Here is a 19,081-nt window from a genome sequence, read left to right as displayed (position 1 = left end):
ATTTATTTATCCTGCTGTTTCATAGGTTTCACGAGCATTACTTCTGATTTATAGCCATTTGTTCAAAAAGCAGGGCCAAGGACAAAGTTGCCCAGCAAGGGAAAATTACCCAAGGAGAAACATCCATTGTAGCAGTTCACTTTAAATGTGAGTCCCTGGATTTCTACATTTCATGGACAATTTATAAAGCTAAAAACAGAACACTGATATCAAGGTTTACAGCACAGTTTGGGTTAAAATTTTTATCTGTTTTTAATTTACTCTCTAAATGAAAAATTAGCTCTCCTGAATACTCCTATTGGTGATAGAGCCAGAAATTTCTCATGTATACCCAAGCATTTACAAAGTTATTTTCCTGAATGCTCTGAAAAGGCCAAAATACCTCTTACGTATCAACATTCACTGGGAAGCGATACAAATTTACTCCACAAAAATTATTTTCTTGTATCCAAATTCCAGAAGTCAGGCAGCGACCTAACACATTTTTGGGCTGGAGAAGGTTAAAAAGCAATTAGAAATGCCAAATCCTTACTTGCAGTAGTGTTTTTTTCCTTCTGTTAGCATATGTACCATTGAAAGAAGAGTGTATCTTCACAATTATTTTGAAACAAAAAATTCACCTTGCAGCTACTGCATGTTTGCACAAAAAAATAGCTCAGAAGGAGCCTTTTTAATTTAATCCAAGGCATTTCACAAAATACAGGAAACTCAGGTGTAGGGTGTTACTTTCAGGGCTAGCTTTTGAACACCCCTAGTCATATAAATTCCTAGTTATGTCCTCCTTCCAAACCTCAAAAAACGTAGAAATTTTATGTACATCAGACACACAGTGAAGCCTTCCAGATCTTCTGGTTTTGCTGTTTCAAACCATGTATCTCAGTCTGCAAGAAAAACAAACAAACAAAAAAAACCCAAACAAACAAACAAAAACCCACCCAAAACCAAACCAAACCAAAACACCACAAAACCCCCCACAAAATCAACAAACTTTATTTTACAATGCATTTGTATCTTGGTTATGATTGTCAATGCAAAAGCTGATCTCTCCATGCAGAGAAAACCTACATGACAGGAGTGCACCAGGTCCTTGTCTCCCAGATGAGTTGTTTAAAAAAGAAAACCACAGCAGCTCAAGAAAGGGATTTCAGAACAAAAGATCTGAAGTTCCAACTGAGCTAAAATGAACTATTTTAGCTGGATATTAAACAAACCTCAATAAGTTGGACTTGCAATAAAGTAGCTGGAGAGTCACACGCCTAAATATCTAGGTGGAAAGCTCAGAGAGAATACAGGGGAAAATATAAACATCCTTTTCCTCCTATGCAGTCCTTATTGCAGCTGCATTTGCCCAGTCTGCCCACAAGATAAAGCCAGAACCCTCAACTGAATAAAAAACTTTTGCAACCCAGGGCACTTGCCTGAAAATCTAACCCCAGGAGGTTGCCTGCCCAGGCCAGTTTGGGAATGTGACAGTTGCATGTTTGCCAATGACCTGGGTTCAATTTTTGATGTACTGACAAGAATATATATAAATACAGAGAAAAGTTCTGAATTTTAAAATATGGGTAATTAACTTCTCTACTGTAAACAACAGAAATTTTTGTTCCTGAGTGTCTTGATCCATACAAAAGATGCAGAAATATACATCTGGTACTTCTGCTTGGGTGCCATCTGCTTTTATTTTTGTAACTAGCTATCAAGTTCATATATATAATGGAAATTTTCCCCTGAGTTTCCTAGCAAAGGAAGCAGAGGAAAAACGACTGACACAAAACAAATTTTTAATACAAAAAACCAATCATGTCAACAAATATAGTTGCAAAATTTATTGGGTTCTTATTCTCAAAGATTAACAGGCTCTTCATATATTACAAAAAATGTAGCTTTCATTTGAATCCTTTATGCACAGTAAGAAAAGAGAAAGCCCACCAAAAAAACAAACAAAACTGATAAAATGCATAACCTGTAGAAGGGTTGTCTTAGATGAACATTCTCTTTTTGATCAGCACTTGTTCACTGCAAGGTTATTAAATTTGGGGAAAGGCTTGGAGGCATTTTCAGTGTTACATCACAGATTCCCTCCACTGGTACACCAGCACAGCAATGTGCTCTCAGGCAGTCCTGATGTCTTGGGTTCATTTCCTTGCTGAAAAGATAACCAAAAACTGACAAGTGACACCAGCCTGGACCATCAGAGGGCTGTGGAACAGGAGGGATTGGAGAAGCTGTGCAGATGCAGCCAGATGCATCTGTGTGTGTGTTCCCTCACAGCCCGAGGAACTGCTGGGCTGCAGTTCATCCCACCCCAAACAGCACACCTGGGAGATGTGGCAGGATTCCACAAACACACTCCACTTAGCAACTCAACTTACGAGAATTCAGTAATGTGGGAGTTTTCTCTGTTGGCTGCAGCAGGACCACAAGTGACTAAGCCAGGGGTAGCCTTCTGGATGTCCACTGTGAGCTCCTGCTCCCTGCCCATCTGCATAGGAATGGTGAACAATCAGCTGGTGAAACCACTTTTCAGAGCAACAACAACAAAATCTTCACTTCTAGGATGTCTCAGAGTTACAAAAAAAAGCATTATGGTCTTGAAAACACATGGTGTAGCTCTCCTTCACTACACTTTACCTGCCTGGTTCATGCACACAGATCCTTTGAAAATTAAATGGAAGGGACATGTGATTTTGGAGCCACTAAGAGCCTGGCATGAAAATGTGTTTTAGAGACAGATTGCTCACCCAGGCTTGAGAAACATTGCTACTTTTACTGTTGAGGAAAACCAAATATTTAGTAATAGCTTGAAGTTCCCAATTTGTCTCTGAAGAGTTATCAGCAGGAAGAGAGCCTTTAAAGGCCTACATGCATTAGATGGGGAAGATGCTGGCTGACCTCAGCTTAACTAAAAATCAGCAGGATTTTTTTTTTCTTTGTTTAGACTGAGTAACAATAAAAGATTTCTGCCCAGGACCCTGGCTGTGAGAGTACATTATGGCAAATGCATTGACATTCCAGCAGCGTTAATCATTCTAACAGGAAGTTAGACAGACAGACACCAGGGACTCTCCTTGTGGCAGCTCCTGTGTTGGGAAAGCACTCCAGGAGCTCCCCAAAGACCCTTTTGAACAGTAGTCTTTTGCATCACTGCTACAAGATATAAACTATTTCAGATTAGCTGCAAACCCATAATCTTTCACAGAAAATTCCCTCTCTTTTATTGTCAGGGGAGACAAACTTAGTGCCCATATCAACCAATGGACAGTGGGCAGCTCCTGTGCCAGGACTACCCCAAAGCATGTAGTGACAATATCTGCTTCATCCAGATGTTTAGAGACCTTGGCCTTCTGCTCCCACCTCCAGCCTGCACACTGTCCAGCTCAGCACCACGCCCAGCTCCTGGTGGCACCACAGGGAATGGAGGGTACTCGGCACCTCCAGCAGTCACCCAGCTCCTGACATCCCTGAGGTGTCCAAAAATACATTCATCAGTGGGTTTCACTGGAGCAGCAGTCAGATGGAATCAGCCCAACAACTGTAGTGTCCACCTAAAAATCGTTTATCTGTCTTGTGAGTACCCTGTGGCTCTTAAATATAGGATGACAGAATTTATTTTGGAAAAGACCTTTAAGATGATCAAGTCCCACTGTTAACCCAGCACAGCCCAAGTCCACTACTAAACCAAGTCCCTTAGTGCAACATCTACCTGTCTTTTAAATACCTCCAGCAATGGTGACTCCAGCACTTCTCTGAGCTGCCTGTTCCAGCACTCAAAAACCCTTTCAGTGAAGAAGTTTTTCTTAATATCCAATCTAAACCTCCCCTGGTGTAACTTGAGGCCATTTATTCTTATCTGCACCAGTGCAGCCGGGGCTATAAACATGAGAGAATGGCCCATGGGAAGTAGTCTCACTACAGCAATCCATACAGCAACATGCAAAATACATCCCAGCTCTGCCAGAATGGCATTCAGACTGTTTAAGCCTTTGGAGATAATCCTACAATTCCAATGAACTGCAAACACAGGGTGAACAGAGTATTTGTGTCCCTTAAGACCTCAGACGGTACCAACAGTTCATAGCTTTTAGAAACCTTAGGAGGGGAATGAAGTGGAAATAACTTGGGTCCTGGGAATAACTGTGCTTTGAGTGCTCTCTCCTCTCTGCTGGCTGTGCAGCAACCTCGGGAGCTGTGCACAGGACAAAGGTAATGTTGGATGCCGGAAGGCAGACTCAGAGGCTGAGAGGCACAGGGCAGTTTCACGTGCTGGTGAAAGACCATCACAGCCATGAGCTGCCTGGCAGCTTCAGAGTACCATGCTCAGAGCCATCCTGCCTAAGTGAAGGGACAGGGGCAGCTCCGATTGCCTCCCTTTACCCAGGCAGATTTGGCAGTCTTGGTGACTCTCCTGCCAGCTCAACTACTCCCAGGATAAATGTCAGTCCTGGAAGCAAAAGGCCTTGTTCCCCTTCCTCAGACCAGAGGGAGGTGATAGAACAGCCGGAGCCTGGGACAAGAACAGAGCTGGGTGATGTTGGGATGGACAGGGGTGAAGATGGAGCTCCCACTGCTCCCTGACAAGGAGTATTCCTCAGACCAGAGGGAGGTGATAGAACAGCCGGAGCCTGGGACAAGAACAGAGCTGGGTGATGTTGGGATGGACATGATGTTTGGATGATGTGGTGAAGGTGGAGCTCCCACTGCTCCCTGACAAGGGGTGGGCTTGGCAGAGGCTGTATTTTTTGAGGAACTGAAGATACCTAGATGTTTGGGAAATGTTATTTATTTACAAACACCAAACTGTTTCACTGAGAATGTCATACTGAGCTTTCCCTTTAGAAGTGTGGAAATGTTTGTTTTTATCTGGGGAATACTGAAAAATAAATGTGTCTCTAGTTTCAAGATGGACAGGGTTTTTTCAAAACAACAGCCTGTAGGAGGCTTAGCTTCAAACTGCTATGTGACTTCTCTTTCTTATTGTTGGGTTTTTTTGTTGTTGTTGTTTGTTTGTTTTCCAAAATAAAAAAAATCCCAGTGGCTCATTATCACTCCAAAGGGAAACATGGGCATTGATATGTTTCATGGCAGCCACAGCCAATTTTTTTTGTTGTTGTTGTTGTTGTTTGTTTGTTTGTTTTCCAAAAGAAAAAAACCCCCAGTGTCTCATTATCACTCCAAAGGGAAACATGGGCATTGATATGTTTCATGGCAGCCACAGCCAATTCCTCATCTCTGCTAGTATTACTTTTCCTTTTACACTGATTCAGATACTGGTAAATGATATTTGGAAGAGAGGGCAAAAGGCAAAGGCTCATGCAATCCAATTACAACCCTGCTGAAATAACTTCCAGGAACTCTGCAAGGATTAACTTGATCAAGCCTTGTAATGGCAAGAGGAGAAAAAATAATAGCAAGAAAATAATAATAATAAATGAATAAAAGAAAAATAATAATCAGCTTGTACCTTTTCTAGGATGACAGACTGTGTCCTAGCAAAGTTATGGAGCAGCAGAAATAACTTCCAGGACCTCTGCAAGGATTAACTTGATCAAGCCTTGTAATGGCAAGAGGGGAAAAATAACAGCAAGAAAATAATAATAAAAGAATAAAATAAAAATAATAATCAGCTTGTACTTTTTTTCTAGGATGACAGATTGTGTCCCATTGTGACACAATCTGTCATCCTAGAAAAAAAGTACAAGCTGATTATTATTTTTATTGTGTCCTGAACATCCACAGTGTACACATGAAAGCCAGGGAGCTGGGATCAGGCTGCAGAATTGAGCAACCCAAACCCTGTGTATCAAATTTTCTCACAGCAGGATGAGAATGCTCCAAGACTTTAAGCAGTACTAGAGGCACTGAAAAATGCAGAGTTTGGATTTGTTAACCCTGCCCTCCATATGGTGAAATGGCTGCTGAGATTCCCTCTACCCACTGGTAGGTAGACAAGGACCACCAAATTAACTTACCAGTCACCAGAGGACTGGCAATGGGCACATTTTTCATTTAGCATCTTCCTGGTCCAAAATGGGACTTGCAAATGCAAGAAAAGTCTCTTGCAATTGCTCAGCTGCCTCTCTTCCAGGTCCATGGCACTTTTTTCTGTCCTATTGTCTGCTGTCACATTTTATTTTAAGATATTGGTTTTTAATGAGTGGAAAGGATGTCTTTTTCCCCATTAGATGAATATAATTTGGCATATACATATCTGCTTAAAATAGTCCACAGGAAGAAAAAATACCTTACAAAACCATACTTTCTTCCATAATTAAAAAACATCCACTGTACTGGGTAATGCTGTGGCAGTGGCTGTTTTGCTTCACTACCTTCACTACTCTTCCCCCACAGTTACAGTGCACTCCTTGGTCTTTGCTTCACTAATTTTCAGGTGTATTTTGGGATTCCCTATGTTACTGGGTCTGTACTAACCAGCACCCCTGAGCCTCTGAGATGAAGAACCATAAAAAGAAGTCTCCTTTGGGAGAATCTTGAGGAAAGGACTAGGAAGTCTGCCACATCCTCATCAGAGGCACAGCTGGAAAAGAACAGTTTTCTAGTTCGTTTTTGGCAGACACCATGCTCCTAGATGTAAGTGCTCACAAGTATGGTTATCTTTTAATCTTAAACCACTGAACACTTAGATAACCTTCAAAACAATCACTAGTGTTCTTTAGAAGATGCCTGTGGAGCTGTGGTGCAGGAAACAGGTGTTGAGCCTAGTTAAAGTCCCATGTACAAAGGAGACACTCTGAAAGGTTCTGACTCCTACAGGCAGGTCCAGTTGTTTTGTTGTGCCAGCTGCTGCACAAGGGCTCTCTGCTGCTCCTCACATTGCTGAGGCATGGACACAATCCATGGAGGGAAGTCCAACCCAATCCACACAAAAAGTCATCTACAACTTCATGAAATGTGATGAACTTCAAAATGGGGGGATTTAATGCCTTTTCTGGCTTCATTTTCTCAGGAAAGTGGCAGAAGCTTTTATCAGAGAAGAAACAGAGCAAAAGACAGCACCCTTCAAAAGACAACAAACCTTGAAATATAGTAACGTTTAACCAATAAAAATCAAGAAAATGTGATAACAGCTGCGAAAACACTCCTGGCACAGATTAAAGTAGCTTCCCTACAAGGTCTTCATTGCAGGAAGCCAGCATTTTAGACATCTATCGATATGCTCCCCTTGTGGGATTTTGCAATTTTCATTTTACTCCTGCATGAATGTTTAGCCAAGAAAATGAAGTTTTGGGATTTAATCTTAACTCATTTCATATCTATCCATGCAGAGGAATGTAAGCAGTCAGAGGTTACAATGAGCTAGCTTCAGACAGTTTCCACATAGCCAAATCAAGCACTCTGTGGTTCTGCAGAAATCAGAGCACATTACCTCACCAATGGCCATCAGCTTTATCTTTGTGTTTCTTGAAGAGCAGGACAGAATCCACGGCCTGTAATAAACCAGCTGAGCCATGGCAAACAAAGCCACAATACAAAACTCTATTATGGTACAACTTGAAAAACAAACCACGAAAATGACTGCCCAGGACAGAGGCTACTAGTCTACTGTATTGCTCACAGCTTCTAAATAACCTAATTACTCAGTCCTCTGAGAACAAAATTAAAAGATAGATTCAAAGGGAGTTGGAGGGATGTTAGTTCAGGTAACTCTGCTAGTGAGCAAAGAAAGGCCCCATTCTTCATCATTTGGCTGAATTGAGCCTCATCTTTTAAGTGCTGAGAAACCTTTTAAAAGGTCTCTGGCAGCTGGTCCCAAGTTCTTTCCAGAGGAAAGGCAGTTGTCAATGCCAGGGTTGAACCACCCTTCCAGTCCAGTCCCACAAATCATTTAGCATCTTCCTGGTCCTTGGCTGGTCTTTCCAGCCAAGCCCTTCATCATTTTGGGCTATTGTGCTGGTTTGGGCTGGGGTTAACTTCCCTCAAAGTGCCTGGTACAGGGCTGTGTTTTGGATTTGCTTTCTGCACCGAACTGTAAATAAATCAAACACCTTGACTCTGTGGGTAGATTTGCCTCTTGCACACTGGGTGAAATGAAGTGTAAGAAACCATTTTGGAATAACAACAGCAGCCTACATGTTCTGGTCAAGAAATGCCATCTTTGGATAAATGTCACACACGTGGATTGTCAGTGGATGTGCTGCACTCACCAGGAGCACAGGAGGGATTGCTCTGGACAGTGCTGACATCTGCTTGTGCACATTATACACCACATTAGACCACTGCACGTGCACCCACCATTGCTTCGACTCAGCAGAGAGGTCCCTACAGAGCTGAGTTTCCACCCTGACTTTTCCAGGCAGGAATAATGACCCCTAGAGAAACAGGAAGTTATCTGGTGATGTTGTGATTGGAACTCCCCACATGGTGCTCCATTTACTTGTTCCCACAGCCATCCATTTGTTTGCTTCCTCACCCTTTGTTGTGTGTCCAGAAACGATCTGAGCACAAAAACACTCTCTCTATATGGTTATAACAATAAAGCCAGTGCCAAGCAGTACTTCAAAGCTGCCCTCTCCGGGCAGTGCACTTCACAAAGACAGACCTTCCTGCTAGATAACCCCAGGTCCACTTCACAGGTTCACCAGTGCTCATAGACTGCGCAGACTTAGGAGGCTCCAAGCAACAGGTCCAATTCCACCCAGGAAATGCAGTATCCCATGCACACACATTTCTATGGAATTCACTTAACATGGTCATGCTGACCCTTAGTCCACATCCACAATTCAGAGGCTTTTTACAATGGTCAACAAAATCTGGCAAAGAGACAAACGTCTCGGAGGTACAAAGTCCCTAGAAAGTTTGTGGGAGTTTGTGTGTCACTCTGTTCCCTCTCAAGGCCACCAAGAGGAGTCACACATCCAGCTGCTGAGTCTGATGCCAGCAGCTATCCAAGTATGATCTACCCACACTAGTCTTGCCTAAATGACAATACAACAGGCTCGGAGAGGCACCATGGAAGAGAGATGGGGAATTACAGGGAGATTACAGGGACACAAAAGAAAGCCAAGGTGCTGTGACAGGCAGAGCCCAGAAGGTACATGGAGGAGCTGCTTGTACCATGACAGAGATCAGGGAGAAACACTGGGAGCTGGAAATGCAGCACTGGGATTGCTGGGCTGTAATGGGAGCATCACAGGATATGGGTATGAGATTGGGATCACTGTGGTGAGGAGATCATAAATCCCTGGGGAAAAAAAGCATTATTGGTTGTGCTGCTTGTGAAACATCTATCAATGTTGCATCATGTATTTTAAGGTGTGATTGGGCACCAACAAGGAACCCAGCACCCATTTGCACTCTTGGGTGACAAAGCATACAGCCCTGGCACAGGCAAAAGAGCAGATGCAAAGTCCATATGGGAACACTAAAAAAATTAAACCCAGTGTCCACACTCTGCCACAGAAATACAAAATACATATGGGCACCTCACTGGTCTGTGGCGCTGCCCATCTGCTCTGCTCCGAATGGGATGAACCCCACCACACACATGATGGAGTCAGCATGCCTTTGGGGGGCTGAGGAGGCAGGGACATGTCAGCTGCTGTTCTCTGGCAGCCAGGGTGGCCCTGGGACAGAAAGTGCAGGCAGCCATGGGGACCTGGCAGCAGATGGAGAGGAGAGAGGACAATGGCCACAGGGAGGGCTCTGCTGCTGCTCAGCACCACGGGCTCGGAGAGAGGGACTGAGCAGGGTGGGGAGCACAAAGAGCTGTCCCTGCACTGCAGGCAGGCTTTAACAGCCAGCCCAGGCACAGACCAAGCATGTCTGCCTGGTGATATCTGGGGCAGCAGGGCCTCAATCACACTGCCCATACTGTCACTTTTCCATGTCTCACCCTCTGCACTTCCAGAACAGGGGCATGTGGCTCTGCTTCCCCACGTGTTGCTGCTGCTTCATGGTCATTCAGGCAGCTGTACTCACCCTTGTACGGGCAGCTGAAGGTTTGCTCAGCCTCAACACAGCCAGGGCTCTGCCGTGGCAGGCTGGGCTCATCTGAACCACTGCCCACAAACACCACACGGCCGCCTCACCTGCCCTGGTGAGGATGAGGTAATAAGCCTTGTACCTGCAGGGTACAAGGCTTATTACCTCACCCAGACACTGCAGACAAAATCTGTATGTATTGATTCTGCCACTTTGGTAGGACATCAGATACGCTCCTCCAGACTCCTTGTCCACAGTGCTATGCCTCAGAGGCACTCCAGTGCCTCACCACTTCTGCTTCCTCAAGGGAATCCCGCCCATTTTCATCAGCAGACCTCAGCAGGATAGAGGCACTGATCTCCTGTGCTTGCACCAAGCAGCATCTCTCTGAGCACAGCACCAAGCATTTGGGGAGATGGGCATCAGCTCCTGCCCCAGGGGTCATCAGGACCTTGATTCTCGCTGTGGTTTCTCCTTGTTTTGCCATTTACAGTAGCTCAAAGGGCACAAAAATCCACCAGCTCCTGGAGGAGGCACTTGGCACTCACTGCATGGTGGGGCCACCACCCAGTGCACTCAGGGTTTACATGCCTATGTCCCAAGAGATTCACACTGACAGAAAAGTCAACCCCAGCAGGGAAAATGAACAGATGGATAACCACCCGCTGAAGAGGAAAATGTTGAGACAACTGGGTGCTATAGTAATTCATATCCTTTCTTTGATCTCAGCAGTGTCTTTGTACTGCATATAGAAAGCAAAGGGGAGAACAATAAAGCTTTATGCTAAGCCAGTGACTTTCTCAAATTCACTTTCCTGCTCCGTAATGGGAACAGAGGATTGAACCCCAGCCTGCATTAATGAAAAAACAAACAAAAGCAGAACTTCATAAGTGATGAAAGTTACATTTCCAGCCATTTATTTATTTGCTTTTGCCTCTTAAGAGCCTATCTATGCATTGCATAGGAGTCTGTTGGAAGCACCTCCACTAAAAGTCTTTAGTCAATTTAGTCTGAATTCTTATCACGATAAATAGCAGGAATAAGCAGCATTTTATCAACTTGGCCTCATTACCATCTCCTCACTTGTTCCCATGTCAAATCCTGGAAAAACTCAGAGCACTTTGTCCCAAAGTTCAGGAGATTCAGGCCCTGTTAATCCATGGCTAAAAACAAATTTCAGAAGAAAGGCCCTGGGAGCCCTCCAAAGACTATTTCAGTGAGCACAGATAGAGCTCTTTCTTGGTTTTTTATCACTCCATGTATATCCTGCAAGCTAAAACAACATGGGGAGTCCTGCAAAGTGCAACCAGATCCGCTGCTTGTAGCATCCCAAGGAAAGCTGATGGCTGAGGGCATGATGGAAATTGAGACTTACCACTTTCCACACTGCTGCAGACAATCTGTGCCATTCCCCTCTCTGAGACGGAGGTCACTGGCCTGTGTGTGACCTCCAAGATTGATGGCATGGCTGAAAAGAAAACTTGGGTCACCAGTAACTTTCCCAAAAACTACAGTTGCACCATCTCCTTCCTCCAATACATCCTTGGCCTGTGTTACCTAGGGGAAGGCATGGTTTATCCAGGCCTGAGAGGCTTGCAACAGGGTTCAGGACACACACTGCTGCTGCTAAGGCCAACCTCTCTGGGGATGCAGGGCTTCACAGTGTACAGCTCCCCCCCAGCCAGCCTGCCTTCCCCAACCTCTCCAGGCCAGGTGTCACTGTGGGAATACAGGCAGAAATCCAAGCCTTCTGTTAAATACCCCTTCTGAGGTAAAGTTAAGGATCAGCAACAGCTTCCAGCTCAGAAACTATACTTCCTCCTCCCTGCACAGCAGTACCATCAGCCTGCCTTCCCCAACCTCTCCAGGCCAGGTGTCACTGTGGGAATACAGGCAGAAATCCAAGCCTTCTGTTAAATACCCCTTTTGAGGTAAAGTTACAGAATGACTGCTAAGGATCAGCAATGGCTTCCAGCTCAGAAACTACACTTCCACCTCCCTGCACAGCAGTACCACGAGTCCTCAGTGAGCACCTTAAAAAGTTTCCTGTGCAGTGCAACAACTTTATTTCCAGCGCCTGCTGCCCACCCCCAGCACTGACTGCCGGACTGAGGCACAACTTGCACAGCCAAACCAGCGGCACTGGGAAAAGAGTGCTGCTTCTGACTCTTGTTATGTGTCAGGGATGCCAAGGCAGGGTGGGAGTGACACTGCGTTTTCCTTTTCTGGAACTCCAGGTCACCTACTCCATGACTTAGCTGCGGCGCCGCAGGTCTGAGGAGAGGACAAAGCTGGTTTGTTTTGCCATGGGCCCCTGCCAGGCTCACCCTGCCCATCGCTGTTGCAATGCCAGCTCTCCCTGGCCCAGGGGAAGCAACTCCGTGCCTCCTTCACCAGCCTCAGCCACACTCCTGCACCACCCAAAGCAGCTCCAGGCCTGCTGCTGCAGGGCCCAGGGACATGGGCTGTCCCAGAGCTCCATGGCCCCAGGGGGGCTGCCCACCCTCAGCAGCGCCCTGCCCACACAGGAGCTCAAAGATGGGAGTGTGTTTAAGGTTTCTGCAACAGCAAAAGGGTTTCAAACACTCAGGAATCATCCTACTGCAAGGATAAGGCTGAACCAGAGCAATACCACCCCCGCGCAGAGACAGGGATTTTGAGGAGACTATTTAATATTCCCCCTTCTTGCAAAACCTGTGTTTTCATCCAATGCTAAGGATTCCATAGAGAAAAATAATTAGCTCAAAACTTTGCAAACAGTTGGACATTGCCTGACTTCTTACCTTGAGCACCTCCTCACATAACTGCACTTCCAAGCAATACTGGGAGACTTCCCAACACATAGGCAGCAGGAAGCCCACGTAAGGCTGCCTGCTATCTACCACATGTTTAGCATCTCCAGTGGCATGATTACTCATTAAGTGGCTCACGCTAATGTTCTGACTATTGCACACCTGTTCCCTAGCACCATCTGCAGGCAAACTCCGTCCTTCACCCCTTCAGTGGAAAAGGTGCCTGCAGATCCAGGATAAGGAACAGCTCTCCACTGGATCACACGCTCAGCAGAGATCCAGGTGTTTGCTGCTCTAAATACACATTGTAGTAGAGACAAATTGTGCAAGTTTAGTTGTTTGCTGCAGGCTGAAAACTGTTTAGGAACACATGTTTAAACTTAATAAGCTACTTCTAGTCAAAAGGAAGAACAGCTGTTCTGATAAAGGCAGCCAAAAAAAAACCCCTGTCAATGTGATTTTAAGAAACTGAGGAAGATGAGGTGGAGGAAAACAAAATTTTAGGAGACAGCATCACTTACACTGCAAGCTTTGGCCCCTTCTCCCCCCATGAAATGGTCATGAATTAAGTTAATGCTTGTGTATTTTCTTCACTGACCTGGTAAAACTCCCCATAGTGAGAGAAAACCTCCACTTTCTTAGTGGCCCTCAGAACAGCTGAGTGCCATGCAAAACCCACCTCACTCAATTGCTGGTTTATAATCAACGAAGTTTTGATCAGTATTTCACAAACCCACATGCACCCAGGTGCTGTGAGGGAGCACCAGATTCAGCTTTAGGACACTGGACAACTGAAGCCACAGAGACCACTTCCAAGATATCACAAAATTGAGTTTGTCTCCCTGTCACATCCCGTGTCTCCTGATACTGAGCAGTCAGAAGAGTGAGTCCTTGAACTAACTCCAAACCCAGGCTTTTTGCTTTTAACACAATTCAAAAAGTAAAGCATTTTAAAAATCCATCTTAAAGTAGCCAAGGAAGAGGAGCAGAAGGGCTATAATTCTTCCAACTGTATTCTGAAAAGATGTTGCCTCTGCACCCTTCAGAGTCCGGTCAGCACAGAATACAGAGAATGTCCATCCAGCTGGGTTCTTTTAATGGCTCAGAAAGGGATGTGTAATCTGCCAGTTGTAACAGGAGCTTTCTTATCATGACTGGGTCCACAACTTGTGACTTTCAGTCAGCAGAAACAACAAATGAAGGGGACATCAAGCACTGTACAGTAGCCATCTCCCACACTAGGAGCAGCTGGCAAGCAGTCTGAGAAACTAAACTGACAATTTTATGGTGCTCTTCTCTACGAACTATTTGTTCAGAGACAGGAGAGATGCACAGGAACAATGTGTCTTTATCACATTCAAGAGACTATTAGGGTGCACACCAAAGGCCTTTGAGAAATTCCCTATTTTCATCCTACCCAGCTATATAACACTCCTTGCTTCTTGAACTTCCTACTGCAAAACTCCACTTTAACACAAGATGTACATTGGTTTTATTAATTACACCATAAATAATACTTTCTGCAACATAATATATTTCAGCTTCTGATCTATATCCGAATAAAGTGCTTAAGTTTAGGGAATACTTTTAGTGCATTCTGTGTAGTCACTTCTATAACTTCTCCAACTGGAATTCCTTTAATTTTGGCAATGTATTCAGCAGCAATGTAAATATTTTTGGGTTCATTTCTCACCTGAAAAACAAACAAAACCAACCAAATTACAGACCCCTAGAGATCACAAGTGTTTCAGATTCAGAACTTTCTGACACAGCTTCAGTGACATTGTGGCACATGCGGCAGAAAAATTACATGATTCCTCTTGGAGTAAGTCCCCTTGGTAGCCTCTTTCCTCTCTTGTAACCACATTCTGTGCCAGTAGCTGACCTCCACAAGGTGTGGGTTCGGATACAAATACACAGAAGTCCCTCCCTACCATCATTTACCTGTTTTTCAGGCCCCAGAGCAGGAGAGTCAGTTTCCAAGCACATATTTTCCAGTGGCAGCTGTTTCACAAGCTTCTGCTTCTTGAAGAAAAGAAGACAGCCATTAAATGCTTTATGCACTTAAAACTGTGGGGGAAAAAACATGAAGGGAAGATATTCCCTACATTTAGAGGCAACACCAAAAGACTTTGGTGCCATTGTTTCCATTTTATCAACAATTTCTGTATGGAAGCAACAACACCGGGAGCTACTCAAGAAGTCCCTTCAAATTAGGGTTCTCCTGTTTTCTAAATATGCAAAGCACTATTATCTCAAAGCTGAATTCATTGTTATTTATTAAATCACAGGTATGGTATATTGCAGTTATACAGTTGCCAGTGCAATTCTCATTTGCTGTTTTCTGTGCATATAATATTTGTGTACCTTTTCCTCCTCTATGCTTTACCTCTCAACCCCAGTTTGTTTTCCTTCCTAAGTACCTAACCTCATCCCCATTTATATCCACCCCTCATGCTCCCTCCACTTGAATCAAACTTTTTACTGTCTTACATTTCCTGAGCTTATCACAGAAAGCAGTCCTATCACAAAAACTACTCCTTCTCTACATATCATGTCCTTACTGTAAAACAGTACAGTGACAGAATGTTCTGAAGAAGAGTTCACCAGAAACCACAATAAAACAAACCCCTTGTTTCTCAGGAATAGCTGAGCTGTTTCAGCCAGAATTCCCCCTCCAAAGTCCAGCTAAGACAAAAGCCCCAGGCAAAAATTCAGCCAAAGTAAAAATGCGCAATGCATGGAGAAGGAGCAGACCCCAGCTGGAACCAGGACAAAACAATACCTGTTCACTCCTTATAATGGAAGGAGGGATGGAGAAGTAGTATCCAGCTCTCACCCCTTCCATGGCTACAGACGGCTTCCCATCAAAGGCATGGAGCAACACCTTGGTAGCACCTTGGAGAAACAAAGCAAACCACATCATCAGCAGGGTTACAGCAGGGCTGCCATGTCAGCTTCCAGTGCGACCTTGGAATTAAAACAGAATTAACACAGAAACTCTGCACTTCTGCTCCTGAGCTAGCACACACAAACTGATGTGAGGACACGGCACAACTGGAGAAATCCTGTTGGCAAAAGCCATGGCAGAGGAAATGAATTAAAAAAGCATACCTTGTTCCTTCAGGAGATTAATGGTTGGTCTTCCAGCTGAGCGGGAATGAACATTTCTGCACAGCAAGGAGAGGCCCAGCATTAGGAAATTTAGGCAAATACCTTTTCTTTTTGCACATACAAACAAACTAACAGTATCTTGGGATGAAAAGAATTAATCTGCATTACAACTTTTATCAAGAAAAAAACCCAGGGATGCATATATTAATCCTTTCAGCTACGGTGAAGATATAGGAACAACATGGCATGGACAGGGGACATAACATGTCTGTACAGAAGTGCAAACATAAGGAAAATTCTAAAACTAAATCTCAAACTGGAGACTGACTGGACACTTATGCCAGTTTAATCCATCTAAGAAAAGTTCTGTGGGCACTCAATAACCATAAATCCTGGGAAGCATTTCGACATGTTAGTGAGACCTGGCAAATCCTCCTCCTGGTATAAACAAAACCTACAATGGCAAATCCAGTCTCCTTGCCAGCTCAATCTGCTTGATCAAAACCTGTCTTTGTCCTTCCTTCTGTTCATCAGTGCTGGCAAATCTGGGAGTGAAATCTAGTCCAACCTACAATATAAGAAGACAAGGGAAAGGTTTTACAGATCTAACACTTAACAAAACCAAAATTAGACATACAAAGACATACCATGCTTCAAAACTGCAAAGAATTTCAAATTATGTGTACTAGAGACTGCAATTAAAATGAGCTCAGCTGCAGCTTAACTCAAAAAAAGAATGCATTCTCAGCCATAAGCTTTTTAACAATGAAAGCATTTGTGGGCAGACAGCTACTAACAAGGGTATTTAACATTGTAGTCTGTAACTGGTTTTCTGGGGGTTTATATTCTATTGAATATTATGTCAGATTAAGTCTCAAACATGGATCTCCAGTATAAGTAAAATTTCTGACCTGAACCTATAGCTTTAGTCCAATCTCTAGCAAAAATGACCCATTAATTTTACACTTTTTTGATCTAAACATGTTCAGGCAAAATTTAAAGTTTGTCAAAGCAGTCCCATTCACAGTTAGATGAAGAGAAGTTCTCCATACACAGTACAACATGGCAAATTTAGCTACAAAGTTCTGCCAAAACCCGCTTTATATATATATATCATAACCTTATTCTAAATACTCCTGAGCTAACTTTTCACAGTAGCAGCAGAGGTAATTAAAACAAGGCCCCAAAATAACTTGGTAACATTAAATAGCTGCAGACAGCTCCCTGAGATTTTCAGGACAAGGCCACAAACAGTCGCCTTCCAGTTCCCATGTTAACAAAGGAACATCTGCACATATTGTTTGCTGTAAGCAAAGCACACTTGGGATTTTTAAAACCATTTCACTGCAGCAATACAGCCAGATGACTCCAGAGAACAATTCTGCTTTAAGGGCTGATAGGGACAAATGGAGAGAGCCTGGGATTTGGTCCACTGGGTCTCCTTGCATTACAGAGGGCAGAAAAACCACTGGGCAGACCTGAAGGTAAATCAGGCAGACCGGAGCATCCTGTCATCTGTCCTGAAAAGTCCCAGCAGTATTTTAGAGGCCGCGTTTTACCTTCAAAGTAACACTGCGCTGCTCCTCTGGAGAAACCTCTTGAACGGGGTGAACTCCCAGGCATGGCAAGACAAACCCTGGGAATCTAGGCACGGAATAGATAGCGAGAGTGTGAAAGGCCACAGAGAGCCGAAGTTTAACGCCAAGAGCCCACAGAGAGCGCAGGTTTAAAGACAAGAAGGGCCGGCCTGACCGAGGGGCGCAGCGCATCCCCCGGCATTCCCAAGGCGCGGAGCCGTGCCGGGACACGGCCGGGCTCCGGGCTCCGCCGGCCTCGCACCTCTCAGACAGCTCCACGACGCTCCGGAACTCGCCCGCCTGCTCCGACACCACCACCAGCGCCGACACGGCCGCCTACGGCACACAGAGAGCCCCGGCCCGCTGAGACCGGCGGGGCCGCGGGCAGAGGGTCCCCTCAGGCGGCCCCCGCCTCACCTGCTCCGCCGCCCGCACCACGGCCGCCACGTCCTGCAAGAGACAAACACCGCCTCAGCGCCGGGCCGCGCCCGGGGCTCCCCCGCCCGCCGCGCCTCACCGGCTGGAAGCAGGGCGCGCCCAGGTGGCAGTGACAGTCCACCGGCCCCGCCATGCCGCGCCCGGCGGGAAGGCGCCGGGCGGCCGCGGGTTCCGCTTCCGGGCCGGCACTTTCCCCGCGTTCCGGGCGGGAAATGGCGGCGCTGCCGGAGCCGGGGCCGGAGCTGGAGCCGGAGCCGAGGCGGGCGCGGCGCAGCGGGAGCCCTGGGTGCGCTGCTGCTGGCAGCGCGGGCTGAGCGCGGTGCTGGAGCTGTGCGCGCCCTTCGTGCGGGCCCTGGCGCAGGGACAGCCCGGCGCGGCCGCCGCCGAGGCCGACGCGCTCTGGGTGAGCGGGAGCGGGAGCGTCCTGGGCCGGCACAGGGCCCGGCTGGCAGCGCTCGGCACCCGGGCTGAGGGGGCGGCTTGCCCCGGGCTGGCTCCCGGGCAGGGCGGTGAGGCGGGACGGGCTCTTCCTGCAGGAGGGATGGATGGATGGATTCACGGCTGGACCGCTGGATTCTCAGTCTGTCCCGTGCCTTGCAGAACTTCCAGACAGCGGTGCGGGAGAACGTCACCATTAACGGGCAGCCCTGGGAGGAGGCCTCGGATAACTCCCGGCTGCAGGGCGGTAGGCGTCAGTTTCCATTCCCTTCCTGCTGGGTTTGTTTTGGTTTGGTTTTTTCCTGAGGTGGAAGGGGTCCGATTGAAAAGGGAGGTTCTGACTTGATATATGGAAGTAAAAACTCATTCTTAGGATAACAGAGCATTGGAAAAGGCTGCCTAGAGCTTGTCTCCAGCGCTGGAGACTTCCAAAACCCATCTGGACAAAAGTGCTGTGAACAACCTGTTTTGACATGGGCATAGACCCTGCTGTGAGCAGGAGGCTCTGGAGGGCCCTTCTAGCCTGAGTGTTGGGGGCAGTGACCAAACATCCATCAAAAGGCCCTAGGAGACTGTCTGTTGCTGCTATTTAATATACAGATTAAGTGTTAAGAAGTATTGCTATATAAATATATGTAATAGAAACAATGTATTTATAATTGCTGTCTTTTGAATAATAGTAGTGGCGATTCTTGGTAGTGTGGTGTCCAAAGAAAATTTCAGTGCGGTTCATTCGCTCAGTTGTGTTGGCTTTAGGTTCTTTTTGCTTGCAGCTTAATGCCT

General features: G+C 45.8%; 1 protein-coding gene across 9 annotated transcripts; it reads right to left on the bottom strand.

Annotated features, from left to right (window-relative positions):
• Nucleotides 1-1,811: 1,811 nt before the first annotated feature.
• TATDN3 (TatD DNase domain containing 3) lies at nucleotides 1,812-18,053 on the bottom strand. 9 transcript variants are annotated; one of them, XM_039697761.1, is made up of 10 exons: nucleotides 17,940-18,053; nucleotides 17,840-17,872; nucleotides 17,598-17,758; nucleotides 17,405-17,489; nucleotides 16,304-16,413; nucleotides 15,846-15,901; nucleotides 15,517-15,629; nucleotides 14,676-14,756; nucleotides 2,373-2,482; nucleotides 1,812-2,146 (listed from the first exon to the last, which is right to left on the bottom strand). In XM_039697761.1, exons 1-10 carry the CDS (start codon nucleotides 17,991-17,993, stop codon nucleotides 2,014-2,016), a joined length of 936 nt encoding a protein of 311 aa, XP_039553695.1. In that variant the 5' UTR covers nucleotides 17,994-18,053; the 3' UTR covers nucleotides 1,812-2,013. The 9 variants fall into 9 exon arrangements, with proteins under 9 accessions (XP_039553695.1, XP_039553696.1, XP_039553697.1 ...); XM_039697762.1 differs by having other exon boundaries at nucleotides 14,676-14,753; XM_039697763.1 differs by having other exon boundaries at nucleotides 14,676-14,750.
• Between the last annotated feature and the right edge of the window lie 1,028 nt (nucleotides 18,054-19,081).

The sequence above is a fragment of the Passer montanus genome, unplaced genomic scaffold, assembly GCF_014805655.1.
Source record: "Passer montanus isolate IOZ18808 unplaced genomic scaffold, ASM1480565v1 scaffold12, whole genome shotgun sequence".
Lineage (NCBI taxonomy): Eukaryota > Metazoa > Chordata > Aves > Passeriformes > Passeridae > Passer > Passer montanus.
The sequence above is the reverse complement of the archived record's forward strand: the minus strand, read 5'-3'. Positions and strand labels throughout refer to the sequence as shown.

What these genes read in the sequence shown, in the direction of transcription:
- TATDN3 (XM_039697761.1), bottom strand. Translation starts at nt 17,993, where the DNA reads ATGGCGGGGCCGGTGGACTGTCACTGCCACCTGGGCGCGCCCTGCTTC. An exon ending in CCATTATAAGGAGTGAACAG is followed by an intron (nt 14,757 to 15,516) that starts GTATTGTTTTGT and finishes CTTTTCTTCAAG; the next exon opens with AAGCAGAAGCTTGTGAAACA. An exon ending in TCCCACATTACTGAATTCTC is followed by an intron (nt 2,147 to 2,372) that starts GTAAGTTGAGTT and finishes TTATCTTTTCAG; the next exon opens with CAAGGAAATGAACCCAAGAC.